The sequence below is a fragment of the Chiloscyllium punctatum genome, chromosome 22, assembly GCF_047496795.1.
Source record: "Chiloscyllium punctatum isolate Juve2018m chromosome 22, sChiPun1.3, whole genome shotgun sequence".
NCBI lineage: Eukaryota > Metazoa > Chordata > Chondrichthyes > Orectolobiformes > Hemiscylliidae > Chiloscyllium > Chiloscyllium punctatum.
The window spans coordinates 8,700,153-8,723,122 of NC_092760.1; the positions used below are offsets into that span (position 1 = coordinate 8,700,153).

General features: G+C 42.0%; 1 protein-coding gene across 4 annotated transcripts; it reads left to right on the forward strand.

Moving 5' to 3' along the window:
* The first annotated feature begins 832 nt into the window (after window positions 1-832).
* On the forward strand, window positions 833-22,559 carry LOC140493400 (NACHT, LRR and PYD domains-containing protein 3-like). 4 transcript variants are annotated; one of them, XM_072591788.1, is made up of 9 exons: window positions 833-1,227; window positions 1,377-1,461; window positions 2,560-2,729; window positions 6,493-6,664; window positions 6,764-6,829; window positions 8,748-10,494; window positions 14,305-14,391; window positions 15,844-16,011; window positions 20,646-22,559. In XM_072591788.1, the coding sequence occupies exons 2-9, from the start codon at window positions 1,398-1,400 to the stop codon at window positions 20,731-20,733; spliced, it is 2,562 nt and encodes an 853-aa protein (XP_072447889.1). In that variant the 5' UTR covers window positions 833-1,227; window positions 1,377-1,397; the 3' UTR covers window positions 20,734-22,559. The 4 variants fall into 4 exon arrangements, with proteins under 4 accessions (XP_072447889.1, XP_072447888.1, XP_072447890.1 ...); XM_072591787.1 differs by having other exon boundaries at window positions 833-1,060; XM_072591789.1 differs by lacking the exon at window positions 20,646-22,559 and having other exon boundaries at window positions 833-1,060; window positions 14,305-14,395; window positions 15,844-15,908.
* Window positions 22,560-22,970: the final 411 nt, after the last annotated feature.

Below are 22,970 nucleotides of genomic sequence, written 5' to 3' on the forward strand. Positions count from 1 at the left end.
TGCAGCCATAGAAATGCCTATGGAGACCCCTATTAGTACTGGTTTTCTGTAATTTGATCCTACCTGTTGAACAACAGTGCCAGCTGTGGTAGCACTGTTCTGGCAGCTGCTGTTGTTATCCCCTGATCGGGCCCTACCCACCACTCCACTCCTCTCCTATCAACATCCAGAACGGTATACTTGTTGGAGATGGTTTAGCCACAAGGGTGTCCCAGTCTCCAACTGCCTGTCCCTTCCAGCTACCTGCCTGAACCTTGGTAGTGACCACGATATAAAACTCCTGTCTATGACGCCCACCACCCACTTTCCTGAATGCCCCGAGGTGTGTCCCCAAACTGACCCATGTAATCTGACAGAAGCTCCAACTGGACAATTCCCACAGGTTTGGTTGGCATGACTGTTCAAACTGTCTCTTATTTCCCACATTCAACGTGATAAGCAAACTACCCAGTGAACTGCCATTTTAATCTTCTAACAACTATTTCATTGAAAATTAATGCCTGTTAAAATTAACTTACAGTAAACTAGATAGCCCTAGAATTAAAATCTCATTAAAGAACAATAAATATGCAATTAATTCTAGAAATAGCAGTCTCGGTCCCACTCTTAATCCCAGGACTGTACTGCTCCCCCACCAGCCTGACTCCCATTGCCCTTAAACCTGATGGGGAGGGCAAGGTGAATGGTGGTTACAGGTAAGAACAGAGTGAGTCATCTGACCGTTACTGCCCAATCAGCAGCCCTTCTGTCCAAAACGTTACTTTGGCATTGTGACGTCACTCCCCTCCAGGTCTGGCCCCGGAAGCTCCTTCCGCTCCCTCAGCCCCTCAAGGTGTGTCCTCAAACCCGAGCCCGCTCCTTCGGGATTGATGTGGAAGCTCCCACTGAGTGAGACCGTTTCATGCCGGGTCACAGGAAGCCTTGACTGTGCTGGGTGTTGACAGTGTCAGTTAAATATTAATCTGCTCAACCTGTCACTGAGAGAGGTGTGAAAAAGGGGATAAATCGGGATCACCTTCTTCTGTGCTGTCGATCTCTACGACAATCATATAACCAGAAGGTAACACTCTGAGATCTTAATCAAGGTGCGGGAACAAATGACTGCAGATGCTGGAATCGGAACTGAAAACAACAAATGCTGGAGATCACAGCGGGTCAGATAGCATTCACAGAGGGAGAACAAGCTAACGTTTCGAGTCTAGATGACTCTTCATCTTAATCAATACAGTTAAATATTTTTAGTGTTTTGATATCAACACGATCTATTTGCTGTTATTAGAATGTAGTTTGCTTCCATTTGTTGAATAGCAGCAGCAACAAAATTCCGCCAGCATTTTGATCAGTCTAACAACAATGGTACATATTCTTTTGTTTAGCTTGTGAACAAATGCAAAATTATGACGGATGGAGTAAATGTGGGACAAATACAATGTACTTCAATGAAAGGAAGAAATGGAAAAGGTAAAGTTCAAAGATCAGTTATGTTACTGGCAATATTCCCTGATGAGTATCAGACCCTCCAGGATAGAATGTTACAATTTCAGGAAAGGCTGAGAAGTAACTGTTGCTATCAGAATGGGAAACAGCATGGCAGGCATCTCAGGAGACTGCATAGCCTGAGCACAACTTGCAGATGAATGGTATTTGGTGCTTGGCCACTGGGCAGACCACCTATGAACAAAAACAGTTGTTTTATCCCCTCATACATGATCTGTGGCAGCAGGAGAGATTATCTAGGCTCACGATCCTGCTACATGGAAACACAATTCAGTTTACTGAACCAGCTCATAACATCAATTGGATGGCCAGGCTGGTTGTAAACAGGTCTTGGCAGTGTGGCTGTGGAGGGAGGTAACTATCTGTCCTTCTGTGGTTCCATTCAAGCCCGGGTGTCCTTGGAGATGGGGCGCAGAATGTCCATCTCAATGCCTTTAGAGGGATGGAGCACCACAGAGGCATACAGTGCTTTATTTCCCGTCCAACTCCATTTCGACTTTATCCCTTCCCTCTCTTCCTACTACGTCCGCTGCCACGTTTATATTTGGTATTGCATTGCCCAAAAAAGGCTGCGCTTGTAAATCATCAATTGGATATACATGAGTTTTTACTGGTGGTGGCTGCTCATTATACAAAAAAAAGAAGTTGCAGTGGGAAAGAACTCATTTTTGTGTGATAACACTTCTGGGTAGAAATATAGACTAATAAAACACAGCAATGAAGGGCTCCTATGGTGCAGGGTTAGAATTCTTAAGTGTGTTCAAGTTCAGCCTGCTACCCTAAATGTGTAATATCTATGGGCAGAGTGATTAGAAATAACTAATGAGAACTGAAACAATTTAAGTTTTTGACTCTGTCATGTAGGAGGAGAAAGAGACCATTAATCCTTGTGAAATTGCTACATAAAGACAGGAAGAGTCTGCAAGTAAAATCGCACAATTATTTATTGCAAATTAATATTTTGTATCAATGGTTGAAAGTAGAAGGTTTTTGGTGTGATATTTCTTTAGCTTTTTACATCAGATTTTTTAATTGCATGTTTTGTTCACTTTCTTCTGACAGACGGTGATGGAAAAGGAATTAGTCAATTGCTGAATAGTTACAGCGACAGGGAGTTAAACCTGATTACCCGATTCTACTGTGAGAGATTGGAGGATGCAATATTAGACTTGGTGGAGAGCATTGCCCTGACATTAACAGCAACTGATTCATTGAGCAATGGAAATTACGCTGTAAGTTATATTATAGAATTTTTCCATTATTCTATTATTAATCAGTAAAATGATTGAAGTGGGCATGTATTTGAAGGAACCTTTGGAAGTTTCAGGAAAAGTAACAAGGTTGTGCATCTCATTAATGATATGAAAAACAGTAAAAGTAAGGGTCAGGGGTACAAAAATAAAAATGCACCAGAAAATAGAAAATACTGAAACAATATTTTTTTCAAAAGAAAAAAAAATAATGAAAAGTTGTTTACTTGAAGGACCGATAACGAACTGAGAGCAAAATAGAAATTAGTGAGGTGGGACCCCATGGCTTAGTGGTTCGTGGATGAAATCATGTGATAATGAAAACCACATGACAGAGAATGTCAGGATAACAGATCAGTTTTAGCGAGATGGAAGAAATGCCATGATGAATATTTCACTGGGAAGAATAGCTTGTGTGTGCTCTGCAAGCAACAAGATTCTAGCAGAGAGCACAAATAAAAATACCATGGTGGGGAGGGATTGGGGTCAGCGGTTTTAAGGGAGACACTGGAATACCCATTGAGTTCCGTTTCCAAATCGATTATGATGGAATTCTTCCGTTTATGTTGTATGCAGCTTTTGGTTTAAGCCCGAACACTATGGTCATTGTGTCATTCAGAACTGAGAGAGCTAAGTTTGGCTCGACCTAGAAATAAGTGAAACATTGTCATGGGCGGCACGGTGGTTTAGTGGTTAGCATTGCTGCCTCACAGCACCAAAGTCCCAGGTTCAATTCCAGCCTCAGGCAACTGCCTGGGAGTTTGCACGTTTCTCCCCGTGTCTGCGTCGGTTTCCTCCGGGTGCTCCGGTTTCTTCCCACAGTCCAAAGATGTGCAGGTCAGGTGAGTTGGCCATGTTAAATTGCCCATAGGTTAGGTGCGTTCGTCAGAGGGAAATGGGTCTGGGTAGGTTACTCTTCGAAGGGCCTGTTTCCACACTGTAGGGAATCTAAAAAAAATAAGAAATGTGTTGTCAAGTTTTAAACAGGTCACCTTATGAAGTTCAAGTTCAAGTACCAGTAAGGTGCCACTCATGTCACTGAGGCAGGTAATGTTGAGGGACTCTTGAAGAAGTGTCCTGTCCAGATCATCAAAAGTGAGGAATTACAACCCCTTGTGAAGTTTTTTTGACTTGGTAGATTAGATTAGATTCCTTACAGTGTGGAAACAGGCCCTTCAGCCCAACAAGTCCATACCGACCCTCCGAAGAGTAACCCTGAAGAAGGGCTTATGACCGAAACGTCGATTCTTGTGTTTCTTGGATGCTGCCTGACCTGCTGCGCTTTTCCAGCAACACATTTTCAGCTCATCCTTAAATACAGGTGAGGTCCCGGAGGACTGGAAGGTTGCTCATGTTGTCCCCCTTTACAAGAAGGGTAGTAGGGATATTGCGGGTAACTACAGACCAGTGAGCCTGGCATCGGTGGTGGGAAAGTTGCTGGAGAAGGTACTGAGGGATAGGATCTATTTATATTTGGAAAACAATGGGCTTATCAGTGATAGACAACATGGTTTTGTGCGGGGGAGATCATGCCTTACCAACTTATTAGAGTTCTTTGAGGAAGTGACCAAGTTGATAGATGAAGGAAGGGCTGTTGATGTCGTATGCATGGACTTTAGTCTACTATGGGGAACCTTATCAAATGCCTTACTAATGGAGAAAGTGAAGTCACATGGTGTGCAGGGTGTTCTAGCTAGGTGGATAAAGAACTGGTTGAGCAACAGGAGACAGAGAGTAGTAGTTGAAGGGAGTTTCTTGAAATGGAGAAAGGTAACCAGTGGTGGTCCACAGGGATCAGTGTTGGGGCCACTGTTGATTGTGATATACATAAATGATCTGGAAGGTTGGTATGATCAGCAAGTTTGCAGATGACACGAAGATTGGTGGAGTAGCAGAAAGCATAAGGGACTGTCAGAGAATACAGGAGGGTATAGATAGACTGGAGAGTTGGGCGGAAAAGTGGCAGATGGTTTTCAATCCAGACAAATGTGTGGTGATGCATTTAGGCGAGACTAATTCAAGAGTGAATTATACAATGAATGGAAGAGCCTTGGGAAAAGTTGATGAGCAGAGAGATCTAGGAGTGCAGGTCCATTGTACCCTGAAGGTTGCTGCACAGTTGGATAGACTGGTCAAGAAGACATACAGTATGCTTGCCTTCATTGGACGGGGTATTGAATATAACAGCTGGCAAGTCATGTTAAAATTGTACAAGACATTGGTTCGGCCACATTTAGAATACTGTGTACAGTTCTGGTCGCCACATTACCAAAAGGATGTGGACGCTTTGGAGAGGTTGCAGTTTAGGTTTACGAGGGTATTGTCTGGTCTGGAAGGTGTTAGCTATGAAGGGAGGTTGAGTAGGTTAGGTTTATTTTCATTAGAAAAAAGGAGATTGAGGGGGATCCTGATTGAGGTTTACAAAATCATAAAGGATATAGACAGGGTGGATAGAGGTAAGCTTTTACCCAGGGTGAAGGATTCAATAACAAGAGGTCACGCTTTCAAGGTGAGAGATGGAAGAGTTAAGGGGGATACACACGGCAAGTACTTCACACAGAGGGTGGTGGGTGTCTGGAGCGCGTTGCCAGCAGAGGTGGTAGAGGCAGGCACAGTAGATTTATTTAAGATGTGTCTGGGCAGATGCATGAGTAGGTGGGGAGCAGAGGGATACAGATGCTTAGGAATTGGGCGACAGGTTTAGACAGTACATTTGGATCGGCTTAGGCTTGGAGGGCCGAAGGGCCTGTTCCTGGACTGTAAATTCTCTTTGTTCTTCGTTCTTTGTAAGCACACCTGTTGAAAAGGCAAAACTTCATGCAGTTGCAGTGATGTTAATATTGTGTCTGTTGGTGAGCTGAAGGATATTTATGACTTCAATTATTGGAGTTTCATGATGTTATCAGAACTAGTTACCCAAATTGTCCCAAATACCATAATGACCGTTGATATCCTTTCAATTCTTACTGCAATAAAATCCTGGTAATTACAAACTTTTCAATGTTTCCTACAAAATTTCTAATTTATTGTTTTGGATTTCCTTTTTGTTTATTTGGATATAGCAGTGAAACTAGTCCACTTTTAATGTAGGAATTCAATGAAGGTGTTGTGGTTCTAGCTATTAAAGTGACAGCATGGATCTCATGTTCGCATCATAGTTCAAGTGTTATGGATTCAAACCCAAACCCCAAAACTTCCACTTCCAATATTGTAGAGTCCGGTTTTGTTTATCACATAACTTGTTAACTGCAAGTTTCATGTCATATCCAATAGATTCCTCTATTCCTGATGAAGGGCTTTTGCCCAAAACATCGATTTTCCTGCTTCTCGGATGCTGCCTGAAATGCTGTGCTTTTCCAGCACCACTCTAATCTAGAATCTGGTTTCCAGCATCTGCAGCCCTTGTTTTTGCCTACTACTAATGTCTCCCTCATAGTACTTCTTCACAAGGGGAGGGAAAGTCTCATCAGTGTGCTGAGATTAATATTCTTCACCAAAGGAACATCATTAATGTAACAGCTTTTCACAATTCCGACACTGCTGTTTATCATTTTCTCTCTTTCATTGTTTTCCTTTCTATTTCTTCCTTTTCTGGTTTATTCCATTGTTCTTCCTTTGTTTCTTTCTTTCCCATCTTTTTCCCTCATTTCCTCCATCAATTCATTCTTCCATTCCGTTCCTTCATCTATTGTTTCCCTTTTCCCGTTTCCCTTTCTATTTTACCTGTTCTTCTCTTTTATTCCAGTATATCCGTAATCTGTCAGAGCATCAACAGAGAAAGGAAGCAGCAAAACATCTTCTGAGCACAGTGACCAAAACCAATGGCTGCAGAGAACGAATATTTTGGGAAACATTGGTGAAAATGCAAGAATCAAAGCCAAAACTGAAACTCATTCTGAAAGAAATTCAGAGCAGAGGTATTGTACGGTCCAATTATTTCTAGCAATCAAACATGGTTGCCTCTTTAATGGGTGAGGCTGCCACACACTACTAATGAAATGAAACATCTTTCCCAGGTTTTGACTTGCTTTATAATGCACGCATCGGAGAGATGGAAGGAGAGCTATCAGATCACCTCAAAGGTAAGTCAAAATAAAAGTAATCGTTAATCATAAAAATGTACTGCATTAATTAAGTTCTAACATTTTATTTGTGTCTCACATTTCATCACTGAAAGGAAACAAACCCTCCAAATTATTACCATTAACTGTTTCTATAAAATGCAATCAAAGTTACAACACGAAGCAAATGAACTGGAACTTGGGCATGGACAAATTCAATGCCACATGTGTGATATTGAGCTTTGTTGGAAATTGCTGAATGCTAATTTTGATTTTCCCAGCTGCTCTGGAGCAGACTGAGCCCAACTTTCCAGTTTTAGATGCTGAACCACAAGGTCACAATCAGCTTTGCAAGTCAGTTGGTTTCAAAATCTTCCCTGGTACTTTGTCAGGCCATTATTTCTTTTCCCTTCAGTCACATCAGGATCTGAAAAGAAGTCTTGCTTTTACTGTCAATACTCGGCCTTAGGGTGCCTTTATGCAAATGTAAACCTCAATATCACCAGAGTCTCAGAGTCTACAAAGTCTATATTGGGCTGGAGTCACATAGAGCTCCAGACCCAGTTAAAGCTTGAATCAAATACATGACAGACTGAGTAAAGATGATGTCATTTATAGGATCACATTTGGTTCTAGACTAGTTACTGATGAAGTCAGATCTGGTGAATACAGAAGTTAGAGTGTGGTCCCATAGTGTAGACAGATTGAACTGATATGTATGTACTGGTTGAAGAAGGTCTTGATTCATATGTCGGCTCCACCCTGGGCAATGACTTGAAACACACATTGACCTAAAGAAGGTGAGGATATGGGTCACGTATAGAAACAGAATCTTTAAACATCCAAGTGTCATATTTCTACCAACTGCATATGTAGTAGAGTTCAACATGTATCAGATTGCACACATGTTGTTTGGGCATTGAATGAAGGCACAAATAGGGCTACAATGATATTAGCTTGACCTAATTGATCAACCAGGACTAGATAAGGAATTGTTTTTCAATAAGTCACATATCCCAGAAACACATTTCTACACACAGTACTGAAACATTGGATTTGTGAAGAGCCCATATTTGCTGAAATCTTACTGACGTCAGGTGGCTGTGTCAAAGACTGTACTCAATTGTCTGGCCTGGCAATTAGTTGACTTGGAAACATATTTAGGCTCATATCGAGATAAGATTTGCTTCATCTATGTCTCGGACTTGTTAAAACATGAAATCAAATATGGGGTCAAACTGGGTATAGGTACATTCACACGAAGATTCAGAATAGATAGGGAGTCCATTCACATACAATCTTAGACTGTACAATGAGAGGCTTCAGCTTTCGCACTGAAATGGACAATGAGTTGATAAAATTGGTGGAAGATCCCAATGTGATCCTTATACATCGACAGTGTTATTTTATAATTATGGTTCACATAGCACATTTAATTGTATCACTGGTTTTCATCCTGTTCCCAACAGTAAGCATTGAAAAAGTGAGAGTTATGCACAGTCCCTATTCAGCCAGTGGGCTATATGTTTACATTAGGTATAAATTGTCTGAGATTGAAGCAGACATCAATATTAGAAACACTCTGATACTATCTCCACTAGGGACAACAGACAAAACAAAAATGAATGCAGTAAATAATAATAAGTGAACAATGTGATAATATTTGGCTTCTCAGATGTTCCAATGTTAAATTCTCCTCAAATGGAGATGGAGATGACGATAGAGTGGAGGGGCTTGTCTGTTATAATGTAAAATCTACTATCATTCAGTATTTATTCGGCAAGATTAATTTCTAGCACGGCGGAGTAAAATTTGGATTTGACTCCCATATTTTGTATTGCTACCCAACTCAAACTCCTTGCTTCTCGTTAATTGTTTTAATGTAGTTAATTAACAAATAAGAACAATGCCAACATAATTTTGATCATTGTCATGAAAGGTATGCAAGATCAACACAAGCAACACCTCCTCCATCAAACCGAGCATGTGTTCAAACACACCATCAAAGGAGACAGCAAAATAACGACCATTTCCCTCACTGATCGATATACAGAGCTTATCATTATTTCCACTCTGCGTGAACGGAGACTAGTGGAACATGAGCTCCTTTCCAGAGGCAGAGAACATGAAGAATGGCAGCGGAAGTACGTCACCAGTGAACTTGAAAAAATCCGGATTGATCAATTATTCAGGAGCAGTTTTGGTCACTCCAGCCTGTCTGGCACCACGGTGGTTAGCGGAGTGGCTGGCATTGGTAAGACAACAATGGTGCAGAGGATGGTCCATGAATGGGCAGCAGGAAACATCTATCCTCAGTTCCAATTTGTTCTACATTTCACATTTCGAAATCTTAATGCCATCAACAGAGCCATTTCTCTGACTGAAATGGTATTGGATCAGTACCCTTATTTAGCAAAGATAATTGAAGATATCTGGATGAAACCTGAATATCTTCTCTTGGTTTTTGATGGATTAGATGAGTACAAACACCAGATTGATTTCACTGGCCACGTGGCTGGTGATGTCTCTGCGAATCACTGTGTTGCGCCTGACTGCAGATGTGAAGTTTTTGAAATGGTGCACTCCCTGGTACAGCAACAGCTGCTCAGAGGTTGTTCTGTGCTGGTTACCAGCCGGCCGACTGCCCTTAACTCATTGGAAAAGGCCAATGTCAACCTTTGGGCTGAGATCCTGGGCTTTCTTGCTGATGAAAGAAAAGAGTTTTTCAGAAAGTTTTTTGGCAGTGAGCAACTCGCTACCAATGTCTTCAAACACGTCGAGGAGAATGAGATCCTGTACACCATGTGCTACAACCCTTCATATTGCTGGATCATTTGCTCAACCTTAGGCCCGCTCTTTACACAGCTGAAGTGCAAGCAACCTCTTCCCAAAACCATCACTCAACTTTTCTCCATCTACCTTTCCAACCTCTTGGACAACCACAAGCGAGATGTTGAGGACCAGCGGATGGTTTTACAGCGACTCGGGGAATTGGCTTACCAGGGAGTTTCGAAAAGGAGAATTGTTTTTAATGAGAATCACTTCATTCAGCATCAGCTGGAGTCCAGCAAATTCATTTCAGGATTCATGATGGAGATCTTGGAAAGGGATGACACAGCTAAAAACATTGTGTACACATTTCTCCACCTTACCATCCAGGAATTCTTGGCCGCCCTGGCTCAGTATTTGAGTCCAAAGCATCAGAATGTGGTGGAAATGCTTCACTGTGCTTTTAAGAAGGATGATGGTCGGTTTGAGATTTTTATTCGATTTTTAGTTGGTCTTTCAACACCCACTTCATCCCGAAATCTGGAACCGTTCCTGGGTCCGCTGTCTCATCACACGACCTGTCAGGTGATAGACTGGCTGCAGGCCAATGTTCAGGCAGAAATCAAAAACCTGGACAGAGTCACTGGAAAGAGGAAACTGCTGAACACATTCCATTATTTGTCGGAGTCTCAGAATAGAGCTTTAGTTCAGAAGACCATTGGATCTGTGGAACGTTTGAACTTTGGGGACTCCAATCCAAAGAATGCACTGAGATTGAACCCAATGGACTGTTTTATAATGTCTCATGTTGTACAACTTTGTGAATCAGTGATGGAGTTGAATTTGGAGAAATGTTATATTCAGGAGGAGGGGATCAAACGATTGGCCCCTGCAATCCACAAGTGCAAAGTTCTAAGGTATGTTTGATCCGGATGAAATTAGATAACATGTCAGCAATGACCCATTGATTTTCTCTTATAAATTCCAACTGATATGAATTTCATAGGATCATAGAGTCTCTACAGAGCAGAAAACGGTCATTTGGACCATCTAGTCTGCTTCAACCCTCTGAAGTGCATCCCATCCAGACCCCTCCCCTATCCCTGCATTTCCCAAGGGACATGAAAGGCTATAGAAAAGATTTAGAAGGATGTTGCCAGGGTTGGAGCGTTTGACCTAAGGGAGAGGCTGAATGGACTGGGACTGTTTTCCCTGGAGCATTGAAGGCTGAGGGTGACCTTATATATAGAGTTTATAAAGTCATGAGGAACATGTTAAGGGTAAATAGGCAAGGTCTTTTCCTTGGGATCTGGGAGTGAGAGGGGAAAGATTTAAAAGGTACTGAAGGGGCAACTTCTTCACGCAGGATGGTGTGGGTATGGAATGAGCTGCCAGGGGAAGTGGTGGAGGCTGGTGCAATTACAACATTTAAAAGGCATCTGGATGGGTATATGAATAGGAATCATTTAGAGGGATATGAGCCAAATGCTGGCAAATTTGATTAGATTAATTAAGAATATCTGGTCGGTATGGATGAGTTGGACCAAAGGGTCTGTTTCCTTGTTGTACATCTCTATGACTCTATAACCCATCTAGTCTGCACATCCCTGGAAACTATGGGCAATTTAGCACGATCAGTCCATCTAGCCTGCACATAGATGACTGTGGGAGGAAACCAGAGTACCCAGAGGCAACCCCCGCAGACACTGGGCGAATGTGCAAACTCCACACTGACAGTCACCCAGGGGTGGAATCAAACCCAGATCCCTGGTGCTGTGAGGAAACAGTGCTAATTGTTGAGCCATTTGTCACTATAGTAGCTGAATCACAATTACTATTCGTTTTTTTTCTGAGAGTCAAGGAGTTTTCCATGCTTTTTATTTATTTTTAATGCTACTACTGCATTGACCTTGATACTGAGTGAAAACTATAATAGAAAAAAAAGCACCAGGCTAACTTAGTTGGTCTTACACTGTGAGACATTCAAAAGCCACAAGGAGTCTGGCAAAGTCTTTAACTAGTGCTATGACAAGGAAACAAAGAACCGAGCCAAATCATCGTACCTCTGTGTTCACAACAGAGTAAAATTAAAACCTTCAAAGATTTTAACCTGAACAATTCCTAACCAGACTTTATAACCAATCGCAGACTCTGTTGATAATGAAACCTAGACGGTGGGTTAATAACTGAAACAGAAAAAAGCAATTTATTACCAATATAGGAACTTTAGCAGAGCAAAATTAAACAACAAAGTTTGAAACCAATAACCTTGTTTCCAGGGCAATTCACACAAAAGACAGACAGACAGACAAATAAACACAGTGAAGGGATAATTAAAATAAAGTAACAAAACTGGCCAGATTAAGTGGTTTTCATATCTTATTCTCAATGTATATTTGATGGTTTCTTTGTTAATTTTCTGAAGATATCGATCTGTGCCACCTTTGAATTCACTCTGAGGACTGAAATTCTGAAATAAAGTACAAGGTTAGGCAGGGAGCATTTAAATCTTCATGCTGTAACATCAATAGCTAGGTTCATTCTCTCAAAAGCACAGTCCCAAAACCAACTTAAACCGTGATCTATGTCTATGTTTGACCATGTCGTTCTCTCCCAGAAACAAATGGAAATTGCTGTTCTGAGGAAAGCTCATTGGACCAAAATATATCTATCCACAGATGCTGCCAGACCTGCTGCGCTTTTCCCTCAATTTTTGTTTTTGTTTCTTATGTCCAGTATCCGCAGTTCTTTTGATTTTATGTTCTATCCCAGGCTTGTTCACAACAATTCCCAGGTACTGGCCTGATCAATGCCCAAACATTTCTTATCTGGTTCAATGTGCTGCTCTCCCACCGTGCTGAAACATCTACAGGATCCTATTGATCAAGAGCTAACCTGTCATTAACTGTGAGGCCCCACCTCGCGAACAAACAGCAGCTTGTTTGTTTGTTTTGTTGAAACACAAGTTGCTGTCCACAATCCAAAGATCATTTCCAGCTCATTGCAGTTCACTGCTACAAATCAAAATTGATGAAATAATAAATTAAATGAAAAGTTGGCGAATGTTTGAACACTAATCCTAAGAGGCCCTCAATTAAATGAACAGACCTGGTGTGTGACTGAACACAGTTCACCGACAGAGAATAGCAATGGAGATCAGGTGGCAAATCAAACTGTTGAACCCAATCTCTGTTACCAATTGTGTGCCATTGCAGAGATGAATATCATCCTTTGCAGTTTACTTTTACAAACTAAAGCTAATCTGGTATTGTATTTGACCCAACCATTCACTAGGTAAATAGTAAGTGAATGCTGTACCTAGTTCAATGTAGAATACGTTGCTAACACAGCAAGGCTGCCATTCATGTATCTGAAACTGTTACGGGTGAGGGTCAGGGTGGGTTTGAAATAGAGGTTCAACAGTCTGTGATTTACAGGAGGCATGATCTGTCCTTTGTGGTAGCACAAAATTCACCATTCACCTCAGCAGGAGGGAGATTGGGCAGCTCATCACCACATATTTTACATGACTGTTGGGATGAACTATTATCCATTCTGCTTGGAACTGAAAACATGGCTTGTGTATTGTTAAATACAATAGAGATGCAGGAATTTATTGATTGATTGATGTCTATAAGTCTTTTTCTTTGTTGTGTTATCCAAGCAGGGCAATAATGCCTCACAATTAACCATTGCTTTTACTCTTTGCTGGATTACATATGGATGAGTTCAATGGAATATAATTGCACAAATGTTTAAAAAAATTGGAGATAAGACAATCAATTTTCTGTCTTGCGTTCAACTTGTCAGAGTCAAATAACATGGAAACAGACCCTCTCCAGTCCATGCTGAACGTAATCCCAAACTAAACTAGTCCCACCTGCCTGCTCCAGGCCCATATCCCTCCAAACCTTTCCTTCTCATGTATTTATCGAAATATCTTTTAGAATCATAGAGATGTACAGCACGGAAACAGACCCTTCAGTCCAACCTGTCCACGCCGATCAGATATCCCAACCCAACCTAGTCCCACTTGCCAGCCCTGGCCCATCTCCCTCCAAACCCTTCCGATTCATATACCCATCCAAATGCCTCTTAAATGTTGCAATTGTACCAGCCTCCACCACATCCTCTGGCAGCTCATTCCATACACATACCACCCTCTGCGTGAAAAGGTTGCCCCTTAGGTCTCTTTTATATCTTTCCCCTCTCACCCTAAACCTATGCCCTCTAGTTCTGGAATACTCAACCCCAGGGAAAAGACTTTGTCTACTTAGCCTATCCATGCCCCTCATACTTTTGTAAACCTCTATAAGGTCACCCCACAGCCTCCGATGCTCCAGGGAAAACAGCCCCAGCCTGTTCAGCCTCTCCCTATAGCTCAAATCCTCCAGCCCTGGCAACATCTTTGTAAATCTTTTCTGAACCCTTTCAAGTTCAGAACACCTTTCCAATCGGATGGAGACCAGAATTGCACACAATATTCCAACAGGGGCCTAACCAATGTCTGCTACAGCCGTATTGTTTGAAATATGTGTTCACTAGTCACCAACTAATTCAGTCAGAATAGTTATGCAAGATTTCAATCTGTTTTCTAATACTGCACAACACTGTTCTATCTGCCCATGCCTCAGTGTGTCAATGAGAAACAATTGGATGGAGTTTCTGTAAGGTGAAGTTTATGCTATGTTAATCAGAGAGATTGTTTTTTCCTTCTTGTCTGTTAGGCTGAATGACAATAACATTGGAGATACAGGAGTCAACATTTTGTCTGCATCTTTGGTGCATTCGGAATGCAAAACAAAGCGATTGGAGTAGGTAATCTTCCCAACATTAACCCCAAATTTTATGTGCAATGATTTGTGGCAAGTCGGGAATTTGCTGTATCTTTGGCATGACCACTGTTGAATATATAGGGGAAGGTGAGGACTGCAGATGCTGGAGATTAGAGTCAAGAGTGTGGTGCTGGAAAAGCACAGCCAGTCCGGCAGCATCCGAAGAGCAGAAGAATCGATGTTTTGAACATAAACCCTTCATTAGGACTCCTGATGAAGGCTTTATGTTCGAAATGTCGATTTTCCTGCTTCTCGGATGCTGCCTGACCGACTATGCTTTTCCAGCACCACATTCTTCGATCTTGCTAGACTGCACCTGGAGTATTCTGTTCTGTTCTGCACAACAAGTATATATTAGACTTCAATCAAATTTCAACAGGAAGATATTAGGGAGAAATTGAATCAGAATCTTTTTGTGGAAATTATGGTCACATGGTAACCAATGGAGATGTTTAAAATGCTGAATGATGGGACAGGGTCGTTAGCTAAAAGATCGAGGAAAGAGCATTATTTTAAAGTTACAGTTAAGCCATCATTCAGGAGCCAGTTCAAACCACACTTCCAACTAGAGAAGCACAATTTTCAGATTCTCAACAAAAAGAGTTGTTAAGATTCAGAGACGAAAGTAAAAAAGTTAATTTTTTTTCTTCAATTAATACAATTTGGCCTAAGCTGATGTGTTTACATCCCACGTTGTTACAATGCTTGAGGAGAGATGCAGGACATCGGAGAAAGGAAGAAATGACTCATGAAAAGGATTTCATGGATCATGAACATAAGGTCTGAAGATAGATTGCAAACATTGGATCTGTCTCCATGAAGGAAAGGAAGCTGTGATGTAATTTGAATGAAGTATTAAAAATGATAATTTCAGTGGAAAGAGTCGGTAGCAATAAACTGTTCACTGCCATGAAATGATCAAGTATATCAGCACAAAAATTCAAGAAATTGCCAAAAGAAGCAAGAACAATGTGAGATCATCTTTTCTGCACAGTGACTGGTTAAGGTTGGAATGTTGTGCCTGACTGACATCATGGCAGAGGCTGGTTCAACTGAAGTGTTCAAAAAGGAATTAAACTTTGATATGGAAAGGCCCAGTGCACAGGGACACGGGATACAGAGTGGCAGGAAGTGAATTGCTCATTCGGAGCCTCGAATCACCTCCTCCTGCACTGTACCCTGTTTGATTCTTTTCAAAATTAAGAGTAATGCCTTTCAATTAAGGAATAATAGTGTTAAAGACTAAAAGCATTAAAGTTAATTGATTATTAGTTTGTCATTACTGAGTCAAATAAAATGAAAAGGAGGCTGATGGTTCAAAAGCTTTCTCACTTTGTTATGCTGATCCAATTATTGCTCTTCCTTCTCAGTGGAATTTCTTTTATCTTTTCAAGCTGTATTGAAAACTGATTTGTAATTATCAATCTTTAGTTTGCAGGATAACAATCTGACATTAGCTTGCATTGAAGACCTGAGGATGGCATTTAGTCAGAGCGAATCATTGTCAATGCTATACCTGGATGGAAATAAATTCACAGATGATTGCATTCCGAAAATGAGAAACTTCATCATCAACTGCAAGAATTTGGAGCTGATTCAGTGAGTGCATATGTTAAAACATTAAACATTTCCATTGTATTGTAAACAATAATTTCCTTAAGTCATGTCCACAGCAAGTTCTTCAGGGGTGCTTAACATATTAATTCACCTGAACATAGAAAATCAGAACAGCAGCAGGCCATTCAGCCCATAGACCCTGATCTATCATTATATATACCATGAATGATTATCCAACTTTAAACCCTATTCCTGTTTTCTCCTTGATATCCTTGACCCCTTTAACCCTGAAGAACTTTATCTGCCTGGCGTTATAGAGATGTTCAGCACAGAAACAGGCTTTTTTGTCTAACTGTCCATGTTGAACAGATACCCCAAATTAATCTAGTTCAGATGGAGTTTAATTTAGATAAATGTGAGGTGATACAGTTTGGAAAGGCAAATCAGGGCATGACTTATACACTTAATGGGAAGGTCCTGGGGACTGTGCTGAACAAAGAGACCTTGAAGTGCAGGTTCGTAGTTCCTTGTAAGTGGAGTCACAGGTAGATAGGATAGTGAAGAAGGCATTTGGTATGCTTTCCTTTATTGGTCAGAGGACTGAGTATAGGAGTTGGGAGGTCATGTTGAAGCTGTACATGACATTGGTTAGGCCACTTTTGGAATATTCTGCGCAATTCTGGTGTCTCTCCGAGAGGAAGGATGTTGTGAAACTTGGAAGGGTTCAGAAAAGATTTACAAAGTTATTGTCAGTGTTGGAGGCTTTGAGCTGTACGGAGAGGCTGAATAAACTCTGTTTTCTCTGGATCGTCGGAGGTTGAGGGGTGACCTTATAGAGGTTTATAAAATAATGAGTCCCATGGTTAGGGTAAATAGACAAGGTCTTTCTCTGGGATGGGGGAGTCCAGAACTAGAGGTTTAGGGTGAGAGGGGAAACATTGAAAAGGGACCTAAGGGGCAACCTCTTCATGCAGAGGGTGGTGCTTGTATGGAATGAGCAACCAGAGAAATAGTGGAGGCTGGTACAATTATGATGTTTAAAAGGCATCTAGGTGGACACAAGAATAGGAAGGAAATGGGGCAAGCGCTGGCAAATGGAAGTAGATTAGGTTAGGATGTGGAGCTGCCAGTGTTGGACTGGGGTATACAAAGTTAAAAATCACTCAACACCAGGTTATAGTCCAACAGGTTTAATTGGGAGCACTAGCTTTTGGAGCGCTGCTCCGGACAACCACCTGATGAAGGAGCAGTGCTCCAAAAGCTAGTGCTTCCAATTAAACCTGTTGGACTATAACCTGGTGTTGAATGATTTTTGGATTAGGTTCGGATATCTGGTCAGCATGGACGAGTTGGACCGAAAGATCTGTTTCTGTGCTGTACATGTCTCTGACTTGTTATGGACCAAGCCAGACCCCCTCAAAACATTTCAAGAAAGTAGCCTAGACCCTAACTTTGCTCGTTGTTTTAAGAAAGTGTAAAGTGGATATTCCAGGAGAGGTGCCATTGGTCAATCCACTTCGTTTTAAACAAAACCAAATTTATTTACAAGATTACCCAATGAAATAGAAGCAAAGAGAACTGAATGCAGAATAGCCTCACCTATCCAAAAACCAAACAGACTTTACCTGTTGTTCCCTATACTTGCAACAATCCCCATAAACACCTTGTGGCGCAAAAGGTAGCATCAAACACCGGGTCTTACAGGAGAGAGATGTCAGACAGAGAGGATCAGCATGAACCTGCTTCTTTCACGTAACTGTTTCTTGGATCAGCAGCCTCAAAACACTCCCTGTCTGCTTTCAGTGAATAGCCAGATGTCCAAAAACCAAATCAAACCAGAGAAAAGCTGAGCTGGGGGAAGTGACCATTCCCCTTTCATTGCACAAATTCTTTTAAAAATAAAACTTTTTGCTGGAGGCAGTATCTGTAGCTATAATCAAACTGGCCCGAAAACCCTTTGAAACCCAAACCTTTTGGAACCTGTGTCTTTTACGATCTCTCTGGGGGGAAGAAAACCAAGTGCAAAAGAACCTTGTTAAAGGAGCAGCATCATCACAGACTCTATTTGACAGCATTTGGCCCTAATCCCCCTCAACCCTTCGCATTCATAAACCCATCCAGATGCCTTTTATATGCTGTAATTGTACCAGCCTCCACTACTTCCTCTGGCAGCTCATTCCAATCTCATACCATCCCACTGTGTGAAAAAGTTGCCCCTTAGGACCCTTTTAAATCTTGCCCCCTCAACTTAACCCTATGCCCCCTAGTTTTGGTCTCCCCCAACCCTGGGGAAAACATCTTGTCTATTTGCCCCACCCATGCTCCTCATTGTTTTATAAACCTCAATAAGGTCACCCCTCAGCCTCCCATGCTTCAAGGGTAACAACCCCAGCCTATTCAGCCTCTCCCTCTAGATCAAACCCTCCAACCCCAGCAACATCCTTGTAAATCCTTTCTGAACCATTTCAATTTTCACAACATCCTACCTATAGCAAGAAGCCCAGAGCTGCATGCAGCATTTCAAAAGTGGCCAAAGCAATGGCCTGCACAGCCACAACATGACATACTAAAGCAAAGAAATACAGATAGTAGAAACCTGAAACAAAAGCCAAAATTGCTGAAGAAACTCAACAAGCCTGACAGCATCTGTGGAGAGAAAGTAAAGTTAATGTTTCGAGTCCAGTGATCCTTCTTCACAGCTGACTCTGTTTCTCTATCTGTAAACCTGCTGAGTTTCACCAGAAATTTCTGTTCTTTTTGAGAACAATATTTAACTTTTTCTTTCCAACCATTCAGTGTTTTAGCCAACAAACATTCTCTCTGACAGTGAATATCACAGACTCACCTCAACCTGAGTGAAGAAATTTATCCTCATCTCAGCTCGAAATAGCCTACCCCAGATCCTTAGACATTGACCCTTTGTTCTGGACCTTGGGAACATCTTTCCTGTGTTTACCCTGACCTTTCCTGTTAGAATTTTGTCGGTTTCTAAAAGGTGCCCCATATTATTCTAACCTACAGTGGAAATAGTCCTAACTGATCCAGTTGCTCTTCATTCATCAGTCCTGCTATCCCATGAATCAGTCTGGGAAACCTTTGTTGTATTCCTTCTATGCATGAATGTCCTTCCTTAGATAAGGGACAAAAACTATACACATGACTTCAGGTGTGGTCTCACCAAGGCACTGCATGTCGGCAACTCGACAGCCCTGCTCCTGTCGTTGAATCCTCTTCTCTTTTTTTTCTCTTTTTCTGTCTCTCTCTCTCTCTCTGCCTCTGTCTGTCTGTCTGTCTCTCTCTCTCTCTCTCTCTCTCTTCGCCTCAGCATGCTACTCTCTAAGGGGTTGTGGGAGGGAGAGAGACTGTCACACATCTCCTTCTGGAATTTGTCTTTGCAAAGGAAGTCTGGAGAAAGATGCAGTGGCCTTTGTCAAGGTTCGTCCTGAGTAGCTCCATGACGCAAGACTGTGCTCTTCATTCTGTTCCCCGGGACGCACACCGAGACAAACATCAACTGCTCCTGGAGGACCGTCACCTTGCTTAAAGACACTCTTTGCTCTGCCTTAAAGTTGTTGATTGTTAGTTCCCGCCTGAATCACACACACTGCTGTTTACCCTCCCTTTCCAGGGGTTAATCCAGCTGTTCTTTGACACTGAACAGTCAGCAATCTCCTTCCCTGTTCTAGTGATTCAACTCCCAGAATTTTCCTCAGTCACTTCTCACTACCACCCTCTGGTGGATGCTCTTTCTCCTGCTGAGCCCCATGGCCTCTGCGATTCCCATCTCATTAAGTTGAAACAAGTTGTTATTTCTTATTGGTTCCCTTTGCGTGAGTTTCAGGTCTAGTCTGGTTGACAATGTCCTCACGAATTAACGAATTTGGTCCCTTGTGTTGCTACTGAGAATCTGATGCTCCCCAGTCTTTGCCATTTGCCATTTGAAGCACGTCTTTGAGGTGGTGTTCAAAGTGCAATCGACATTTCAGTGTGAATTGATGAAAAATCAGCAAAATAAAAATCCTTGCCCATATCTGTCTTGATACCAGTCGTTAGGAAGGAGTCATTACCGTGTTAATTATGTGTGTTGTAAACTTTTTAGTGCCGAAGTTGAAACCAGATATCCATCCCATTTTCATTCCATATTCATATCTGAAACATACATGTTTAACCACACATTATATATCAGTCAGAACTATTTAATGTCTTCTGAAAATACCTCTGGGCCAGACCAGGTAAGATTCCCAGATTCCCTTTGGTGATGGACATGAGTGAAGCAGATGTGTATTTACAGCAATCACTGATTAGGTTTGACAATGGTGACTATGAAACTAACTTTCAATTCCAGATGGATTAATTATTTGAGATAAAATTCAGACAGTTGCTGGTATTTGTACTCTAGGTCACTGCATTACAAGTCCAATGTGATTTCCCCCAGTCCAACTACATCCTCAATTTACATCATTCCCCAAATATCAACACCTTAGTTTCTTACAGCACTGTCTGTGTGTGCAGCAGCTCATTAGATTTTCTCTCCCCCACCACTTACACCCATTTGTTACTGTGTAGCTGCTCAAAGATTGATTTCAAAATGTGTGTTTCAATTGGAAAATTATGAATGATTCTGTCATTTGAACTTTATTAATTGGTTGGTTATTAATCATTAATTTCTTTCTTAGATTATGGAGGAATCAGTTCAGTTCAGATGGAAAGAAGCAGCTCCGATCACTGAGAGAATGCAGGGCTGGTGTCCGAGTATTTGTGTGATCAAAGGATCAAGAAATTGCTAACTATTTGGACTTGATATTAGTGAGAGGTGTATTTCTCTCACCTCCATCAAGTGAAACACATGAGATATTACATTGGCTCAAGAAAAACTATTCCTGGAATTCTGAAATAGAATGGGAACGATGTGGAGTATTCAGTAGAAACTTTCAGTCGCAGTTGGTGAGTGTCGATGTGTGGGTGATATTCACCGTCGAGCACAGGGAGATGGAGCTGTGACTGTGAAGCTTTTATAAAAGAGTCCGAGAGATCGCCATCATAGAAACAGGCCTTTCGGCCAGCGTGGCTATGCTGTCCACTTTTCACCGTTAAACTAGTCCCTTTTGCCTGTGTTTGGTCCATGTACCCCCCGTATCTAACCCATCCATACACCTGTCTAAATGTTTCTTAAACGATGAAATTGCACTCACTTCCACCACCTCTGGCAGCCCATTTCAGACACTCACCATCCTCAGTGTAAAGAAAACTGCCTCTCTATACCCTTTTGTATCTCTCCCCTCTCACCTTAAAACATATGCCCCAGAGTTTTAGACTCCCTTGGGGAAAAGCTGCTGGCTACCTACCTTATCTACGTCTCTCATGATTTTATAGTTCTGTATAAGGTCACCCCTAAATCTCCTGCGCTCCAGGGGAAAATGTCCCATCCTATCTCATCTCTTCTTGTAGCTCAAACCTTCCAGTCCAGGTAACATCCTAGTAAATCCTGACTGCCCTCTTTCTAGTTTGATAGTTACTTTCTACAGTAGAGCATCTAGAACTGCGTACAGTATTCCAAATGTGACCTCACTCATGTCATAGAGTCATACAGCATGGAAACAGACCCTTCAGTCCAACCTGTCCATGCCAAGCAGATATCCCAACCCAATCTAGTCCCACCTGCCAGCACCCCGGCCCAGATCCCTCCAAACCCTTCCTATTCCTATACCCATCCAAATGCCTCTTAAACGTTGCAATTGTACTATCCTCCACCACTTCCTCTGGCAGCTCATTTCATACACGTACCACCCTCTGCGTGAAATAGTTGCCTCTTAGGTCTCTTTTATATCTTTCCCCTCTCATTCTAAACCTATGCCCTCTAGTTCTGGATTCCCCGACCCCTGGGAAAAGACTTTGCCTATTTACCCTATCCATGCCCCTCATAATTTTGTAAACCTCTATAAGGTCATCCCTTAGCCTCCGACGCTCCAAGGAAAACAGCCCGAGCCTGTTCAGTCTCTCCCTATAGCTCAAATCCTCCAATCCAGGCAACATCCTTGTAAATCTTTTCTTAACCCTTTCAAGTTTCACAACATCTTTCCAATAGGAAGGAGACTACAATTGCATGCAATATTCCAACAGTGGCCTAATCCATGTCCTGCACAGCTGCAACATGATTTCCCAACTCCTATACTCAATATATAGGCGGCACGGTGGCACAGTGGTTAGCACTGCTGCCTCACAGCGCCAGAGACCCGGATTCAATTCCCGCCTCAGGCAACTGACTGTGTGGAGTTTGCACGTTCTCCCCGTGTCTGCGTGGGTTTCCTCCGGGTGCTCCGGTTTCCTCCCACAGTCCAAAGATGTGCAGGTCAGGTGAATTGGCCATGCTAAATTGCCCGTAGTGTTAGGTAAGGGGGAGATGTAGGGGTATGGGTGGGTTGCGCTTCGGCGGGGCGGTGTGGACTTGTTGGGCTGAAGGGCCTGTTTCCACACTGTAAGTAATCTAATCTAATACTCTGACCAATAAAGGAAAGCATACCAAACGCCTTCTTCACTATCCTATCTACCTGCGACTCCACTTTCAAGGAGCTGTGAACCTGCACTCCAAGGTCTCCTTGTTCAGCAATACTCCCTGGGACCTTTGCATTAAGTATATAAGTCCTGCTAAGCTTTGCTTTCCCAAAATGCAGCACCTCGCATTTGTCTGAATTAAATTCCATCTGCCACTTCTCAGCCCATTAGCCCATCTGGTCCAGATCCTGTTGTAATCTGAGGTAACCCTCTTCGCTGTCCACTGCACCTTCAATTTTGGTGTCACTTGCAAGCTTACTAACTGTACGTCTTACGCTTACATCCAAATCATTTATATAAATGACAAAAAGTAGAGGATCCTTGTGGCACTCCCGTGGTCACAGGCCTCCAGTCTGAAAAACAACCCTCCACCACCACCAGTCTCTGTCTTCTATCTTTGAGCCAGTTCTGTATCCAAATGGCTAGTTCTTCCACTATTCCATGAGATC